Raw genomic sequence first — 8,073 nt, 5'->3', positions numbered from 1 at the left:
CAAATAGTTTCAGCTCTTGTGCCATTGCATGAATAATGTATGTTTTAAATCATGGCGTATTATATCCTCTCAAATGCTGTGTAATTACATTGGTCTACAAAGTGCTGCAGGCCCTTTCGTTTTTTGAGGAATCCAACGCAAAGTGCATTCATGTACTTCCTCCACACAGTCTGTAAATAAGCCACTGTTTACGTTTCAGTGACATTAGCAGCTGCTCGTTTCCCTTTAAACTGGTGTAATCCATCAAAGACAGCTGGCTAGAAGGTCAGATTAACAAGGTGCACACAGTCACCAGGGCACAGCCCAGCATGGTGCACAGCTGACCTACATAGATACCATGGCTAAAGGAGGGCAGGAGGGCACAGACATGTTTCCGGTTAGCGTAGGCCGATTACTACTAATATTGTCATTTTACTGTTAGCTACTTTCACATGCTTTCACACAAGAAGCTGAAGAACGTGACATATTCAAAATATCATGGATAAAATTATTCTGAAAAATACTTTTTGAAATAAGCATCAATCCGCCAACAACATAAAAAAAGTGCTGCATGGTGATCAATAAGCTAAAATATGACAATAACATCATACAGTTAATTCAAGTTGGAAGGCGTTATTAGATACTAAAATATAATTTGTATAATTAGTACTTTTATTCAAGAGAAAAATTTGCTTGATATTTTAATTCAGGAGTTTTATATATAATTGAGATATTTTTCTTACTTTAAACTAAAGATAAAGGAGAAGCCTATTTACGGACTGACACTTTTAGAGACTCTGATTCACAATGACGACTAATGGTTATACTCATTGTCATTTATGTACATTCAGTTTTAAATTGATGTTAACAGGATTACACCGGTCAAAGTCAAATCCCCCCCTGAGCAAACACCGTCTGGTTGTTCACGTGCGCCTTAATTGTGATCTGACCAGCCAATGAGGATCAGTCTAATTCTCTCGAACAGCGCTGATTGGATGGAACGTTTCACTCACTTCAGTGGGCGGGACCTTGGTCTTCCGTCACATGCAGTGTGTCGCTCGGATCACAGCATGAAGATGACCCACTGCCTCATGGAGGGATGCCACATATCTGAGTAAGTGAATAACTGTAAATACACCTGTTACTGTTAAGAGTGTGTCTAAGAAAAAGCTTTGGAAGAACATGAGCAGTGAGACTTTTTTAAATTGGCAAGTCAAGCTATTACCACTTTTAATTTATTCAGTTTTTCTATTAAGTTTGTGGGACAAGTTCAGAAGTTATTTAACGCTGTTTTCATGTTTTCGGTTAATTGATATTTCCCCTATATTCATTTTTACATAGGCTATAGTAAACAAGTTTAAGGCTTTGGTATGCAAATTGTCTTTGCACAAACATATACTGTGTGTGTCGGTGTGATGCCTCAGTCTATGGCATTGTTGAAATATTTAATTACATCTTTACTTACCTATCACTTCCGGTAAGAATAATACAATCGAAAAATCATACTTAGGTAATAATAATAGTCATTTAACAAAAGTGTTCCTGAACATGAAAATATGATGACGGTGGACTATAATAATTAATGCGTTGTTAATATGTTTGCTGCTTCCTTAAGGTCCAGTATTACTGGTGTAGGGCTGCAGCTTCACATTATTTCTTATTAATACTTTTTATATACTGTTTGTTTGTTTTTTATACTGGGTGAATTATTTGGTCCTTAAAAGTTCCTGCACATCAAAACTGCCACAACAAACACTGATACATTTGAAAAGCTTGTTTTGGCCAACCTTCAGCCCAAATCCTAAAGTGATTTAGTTAAAAATCAGACAAGACTATACAGATACTGTAACTAAATATCTTCATAGGAGAAGCTCAATCAATTTGTATTTTTGTTAAATAATTTGGCTTGGTGATTAAATGCCAGTTTAACGATTTACTGACAAGCAGTCCAGCTTTACATTTGTACCTTTGTGTTTTGAAAAAAATAAAATGACGAAACCATTCAGCATGATTTTCTATTTAGTCTGGTTTTACACACCTTTTTAATGTATATAATAAGAATAAAGGTCACTTAAACTATAATACAGAAGAGAAAACTCACCTCAATGCTCTCAAAGCATGTGTGACATTAACTTTTTTTTAAATCTTCTTGTAGCTGGACTCTCGAGTGGAGAAAGTAACTCAGAGGAATCCGTACATCTCCTGCTTTATCTGTGCTTTTAAAAACAACATCATGGAGAGCGTTCATGATAACTTGCGTCTCTACATCCCGATCAGCGAGAGGAGCTGTGTAAGTCCACCCCTCTCTGACTGCAGGGGCCCAACTCCCCCCTTTGAAGCCCCTCTGAAGCACCAACAAGGATTCCCCTCTAATGAGGAGGGTCCGGCTGAAACGCCGAAGCGTGATCAAGCAGACAACTTCAGCCAGGCGGACTTTGAGGAAACCCTCCGAGCGTTTGAAGACTCTTCCGAGACTCGCTTGCTGACCGAGTTGTTGTCGGTGTGTCTGGAGAGCCAGGAGTTCATGAGCATGGGAAACCAACAGGGCACCAAGACGAAGTCGAACATTTTAAATGCACAGAGTCGGGATATGTTACTGAATTCTCCAAGAATGCAGATCCCTCTGAAGAGAAGGAAAAGACTGGATGATCACGATTACAACAACACCTTTCAGCAAAACCTAAAGACGACGCCCAATACTCCTCAGGGTCTTCTGCAGGCGAGGAATCTCACGAAGCTTCAATTAATGTGTTCTCCCTCTTTCGGGGAGTGGGATTCAGAGGAGAACGACGCAACCTTTGACACTCCTGCTCCCAGACGAAAGAGAGTTATGGGAAGTGAACGAGTTTCATCGTCCGAGGAGAAGAACCACAGTCCAGAGGAGGGGAAACCTACTTGGAGAGTCAAGCTACCTTCACATTTTCATACGTCTTCCAACAAGAAGGGCGTTTATTCTCCGCGAGATGACATGTCCGAGAAGGAAAAATGCGTACCCCCTGACTCGGATACAGAACTCTCCGAGTATGACAATGATGTGTACTCAACGTATACCTCCCCTCCTTGTCGAGAGTTGACGAGGAAGACAGAAGGAAGCACCAGAAGCGTTCAAGAAGTACTGATGAACCAGGAAGACGGATACAAGTGTAAGGAAAAGAACGGGAAACATGCAGGGGAGAAGTCCTCTCGATGGAGGTGCAACGAGATGGAGAAGGAGGCTGCGGCACAGAGAGTGATGGGCAAGATCCAGGAGGTGGAAGGGATCATACGCCGAGTGAGTCACGCGAGTTCAGACTGGATCAAAGGCGGCAGCGATATCTCCGGTGGACGTGTGGGCGAAGGGCAGAACAGATCCCGGGCTGAATTTGATTCCCAGCTGGAAAAGCAGAACAAAGAGTGCAATGTGGACAAGCCCCTGATGGTGGAGGAGCTCCGAACACTGGGTCAAGCTCTGAGCCAGAGTTTGAGAGAAGTCCTGAAGATGGAGGGAGCAGAAGTAGATCCCAAGAAGACTTTTCACAAGCCAGACTTTGGACGATCAACCAGAAGGCCGATGAATGTATCAGGGCAATCTCATCGTTTCACTTCTACCTTGCCTTCTCCTTCAGCAGGGCGAGAAACCTCCCCGTGTCCGTCCCCACTCCTGGATGATTCTCCAGGAGAATCCAGCGGTTTCGAAGGCCTGTCCCCCATCCTGTCGCCTGTGTTCACATCCAGGCAGCACTCTGTCCTCTTTTCTGGGTATCCCAAAGAACGGACAAGCTCGGGGGATAATGGTTTATTCCCTCGGGGGTTTATTGGCAGCGGAAGAGCCACCACTTACTCTGACGGGACAGAAACTGATCAGAAGAAGGACACAATGTGGGAACAGAATCAGACTCGAACATACAGAAGCACAGGAGAGACTGAGGCCTGTCCAGATCTACTCTCTTCAGGTATTAATGCTCCTCATGTTACATTCTTACAGCTTTTCGTCGTTAGCTTCCAGTTGTCTTTGGATTGGAGAGTTTCCCAGTTTCTTGAAAAGTTTCTGAGTTTGTTTTCTTAAAACAAACAAATTACATTTTCTCTATTGTCTTCAAACATTTAAGGTGTGAATTCCTTTTTATATAATCTTGTTGCTCCCTCTTCTTCGATAATGGCCCCTGACTAGAGAATTAGCAGAAAAAACATGTCCTTTGTCTATAAACTGCTATCAGCCTCTGACTGCAGAATCTTTTGGTCTGACGAAGATTTTTGATATCTGAGCGGTTCTTGTTCACGTTTGTTGTCCGACTCTGGACCGATCTCATTAAAGTGTTGTTGTTTTTTATGATGATGCTTTAGGCTCTTTTACCTGCATCAGATAAGAATAGCATAAATCAACCCTGAGGACTCTATCTAGCCCCCGTATATGAGACTTTCTGCTCTACCAATTTAGTCAACTCATGCCCAATAACTGGGATTTTATTGCATGCAAAAGAAAACTCAGAAGAGACAAAGAGGCATAATGAAATTGCCCAAATGAAATCCCAGAATCGATCTTATTTACCTGTTCATTTAATGCAAATTTCAAAAAAGTTACGACCCGATCAAAGACTGCAATATTAAGAGATTTATAATGTTCCTCTGGCTTGTTTTATATGTTGATCATTGTGTGCTTCATGGTCAGTCAGTCGGTCAGTCAGTCAAAAATTCCTTCTACTGAGTTTCAGCTACACTTAAGGTGAATCTGCTTGCATAGCAACATGACGTGAACTTTTATCATTTGGTCGGTGATGTGAACAGAAGAGAAGGAGTCGGCTTTAAAGATGATTCATGCTGAGTCCCTGACTGTCAGATTTACACATTGATTAAGACGCTTTGATTTTACTGCTCTGAACTCTTCCTGCTGGTGTCTGCTCTCATCCACTGCTTTAGTCTGTCTCACACACACACACACACACACACACACACACACACACACACACACACACACACACACACACACACACACACACTGTCTCTCTCATCACAGCTGCTGAAGACGACCTGAAGGATGTCTGGTAGTCTGTTAATAATGACCTCTTGCTGGTTTGACACACCAACACATCTGTGTGTGTGTGTGTGTGTGTGTGTGTGTGTGTGTGTGTGTGTGTGTGTGTGTGTGTGTGTGTGTGTGTGTGTGTTGGTGTGATTGTACATTCTCTCAGGCGTAAAGTTCTGTGGAGCACCTGATGTTGATACCCTCAAAGTGCTGGATTGGCACACAGTCGGCCACAGTTTCCACATACAGTAACTCTACGATTCATTTAGCGGACGCCTTTATCCAAAGAGACGAACATCAAAGAGAACAGAGTGTCTGATGAGGCGGCACCAGTATGGGACAGATGTCAGCGATAAGGATTGCCATCCTGAAAACATGTAGAGTCCAATTTTTGAGGGGCAATTATGTGCAAAAATCAAGAACATAATCAATGCACAGTTTTAATTAACAGCAAACAGAGCTAATACAAATGCTCATAAAACTCAGTAATATGTGTAATATGCATACGGTATGTTTAATTAAAAGCAATGTGTTTTACATGTATAAAGCCTTCAGTGAGATCAGTGCAGAGTCTTCAGCACTTTTTTTTAGGAGTTGAAAGCTGAACCAGGCCCCGCAGCGAGACATCTCTCGGTCCCAAATAGGATTAATTCTCTGAGCTTTGTGAACACAAACACATCTTCAGAGGAGGATGATTAGAGTGAGAGCAAGAAACACCATCAAAGCCTTCTGAGGGGTTACTCTCTAAAAACCTATTGTTCTGCTCGCTGTGGTCACATCGAGGACAGATAACACATTTCCATAATCTGCCTTTGAGGAAAGTTGTGCATCCTCCCCAAAGTTACACATCTGACTATCTCAGCTCTCTTTTCTGAAATAATATAGATGGGCTGAAAACTACCATCCTATGTGCTGAAAGGCAAGTGAATCCCTGAATCAGGAAGAGGAACAAAACAACCCTTGTTTTAAAGGAAGGGTTGGTCATTTTCTCCAGATCCACTTTTTTTAAGATGTTGGTTGAACTTGTCTTTAGGTCCTGACAGAAATTAATAACTCATGTTCTCTGAAAAAGGAATGAAGAAAATCCATCATCTGAAGCAGTTTGTAAGCCTGTAAAAAATTCGACCAATGTCTGCCACGAGGTACCAATCTGATGAACCAATCAGACGCCTCCCTGTCTCCCTGCTCGTTCTCTAACCCCTTGCGTGCACTAGCCCACACTCAAAGCGCGTCACCGATGGCCGTTGTAGTGTTTACTTACCGCTGAATGAGACATGAGACGACGTAGTTTCTACACAATGCAAGTGATGAGCTGAGGTCCTCTTCTGGACCAATGGCGCTTTTTAATTCAAGTGAAGGGGCGTGGCTTTTGAGGGAGAACAGAGGGGAGGAGGCGGGTGTAGACGCAGCACTGAGGGAATGCTACTTTCAAAATCTTACTAGTTTTTCGAAAAAATTACCAACCCTGCCTTCAAGGTCAAGCTGCCTTTGAACACATCCGGTTTAAGCTCAATATTTCCATCCAAACGTCCCCTCTTGACCACATGTTTCCGCTTGTGGGCGCCCTAACTCAAGCCTTTTTAGAGCCACTTAAAGCCTGCGTGAAGAGAATTTAGTTTTTGGGTTTTTTTGGTGCCCCCTCTGGACAAAGCAATATTGTTTAGTTCTTTGTTTTTGTTTTTTGAATGCAAAGAAATGAAGAGTTTGCTCTATGATTTCAGCTGAAGTTCAGTCTCATATCCTCATGGGGACACCAAAGCATAACACTCAAGATTTACTGCAGGGCTTAGTCAACAAACACATTTTAAAGAGGGAGATGAATAAAGCACTTAGTTCTTTAAAGGTTTTCAGTTTTAGCTAAATGTTTTTTCCTTCTATGATTCTGTGCTGTTTATTCAGTGTTTTTGTGTTTCATCTGTTTTTACAACATGTACTTTAAATGTTCAAACATTTGACACGATTTTCAGAAAACTTCTTCACATTTCAACATATAATATCAGATTCTTTGTGATTTTTTTGATCTGTCTCAGGAACAAAACTAGTTGTATTTACTCATGATGGTCCTTCTCTTTTATCATGACAGACGAGGCTCTGCAGAGGCAGGAGGAGCTCTGGCAGCAGGAGGTCGAGGAGTCCCTCTTCAGCTACAGCTCCCTCTTTGATCCCTCCAGACCCAAACATGTCGACTTCCTGCGCATCACTCCCCCCGAAGATGACATCGTTGATACACCGACATCTACACCTTTACCGCTGGAGTTTAGGGTGAGTAGCTGAACAGATCTGATGTGGAAGCCTCTCTCTCTTTCATACTGTCTCGTCTGTCTTTTTAAATGATTTATCATCATGACCTAAAAGTCTGCAGAATTTCAGTCAGTGTCAGGACATAAGAGCTGAAATTAGCTGCCATAGTGTTTTAAAAAGTGCACATTATAAACCCCATATCTGCTACAAAGTGACACTAAGTAAACACTGCATAAGGAGAACACTTATAATTATTATCTGAGTGGCACGTTTTTTATCACCATCAACTTCATGTACCACATCCTGTGTTAAATCATCACTTTTTGGTTTTTATTTAGAGTTGAGCTTGCATGAATATTGAGGCCTCAGGGGTTACTGCATGTGTAAATAAAGGTATTTTTAAAATTATTGTAGTTCTATCTGAAGGCTGTAAGTTGAAAAATGAAACAAAACAGGGGGGTTTGGAGGTACCAGACGTCAGAAGCCCACGTCTGTTTTTGGTAATTTTTCAGAATGCCCATCATGTAAATGGAGTAGATACAATATAGCCTATTGATGATTGTCCGCCTTAAGGCTTCCATAGCTATTATCATTAACTATGTGGTAAAGGAAGTCTTGTATGTTGTTTTGAACAGTTCTGGGATCAACATTTAACCGAGACCTTACATGTAATATTGTCTTTGAGTGAATCTGCATCATCCACATCTTAACCTACATCTCCACACTCCTGTAGCGTCTGCTCTCTGTGGATCCACGGCCTCACTGACGCAGGTTCAACGAATGATCTCATATGTTGGTGTGAGACAAAACATTCTTTGTGGTTACATAAGAAGGATTGAGTGTAGGTGCAT

General features: G+C 41.7%; 1 protein-coding gene across 1 annotated transcript in view; it reads left to right on the top strand.

Annotated features, from left to right (window-relative positions):
* The first annotated feature begins 1,029 nt into the window (after positions 1-1,029).
* fmn1 (formin 1) overlaps positions 1,030-8,073 on the top strand; it is a 26,603-nt gene continuing 19,559 nt past the window's right edge. Inside the window, exons 1-3 of the mRNA XM_061051724.1 lie at positions 1,030-1,093; positions 2,135-3,911; positions 7,065-7,243. Of these exons, the coding sequence (XP_060907707.1) occupies positions 2,213-3,911; positions 7,065-7,243 (1,878 nt within the window). The 5' untranslated portion in view covers positions 1,030-1,093; positions 2,135-2,212. The remainder of the gene's footprint in view (positions 1,094-2,134; positions 3,912-7,064; positions 7,244-8,073) is intronic.

The sequence above is a fragment of the Labrus mixtus genome, chromosome 12 (genome assembly GCF_963584025.1).
Source record: "Labrus mixtus chromosome 12, fLabMix1.1, whole genome shotgun sequence".
Taxonomy (NCBI): domain Eukaryota; kingdom Metazoa; phylum Chordata; class Actinopteri; order Labriformes; family Labridae; genus Labrus; species Labrus mixtus.
Note: the sequence above shows the minus strand (reverse complement) of the source record. Positions and strands in the feature narration are given on the sequence as shown.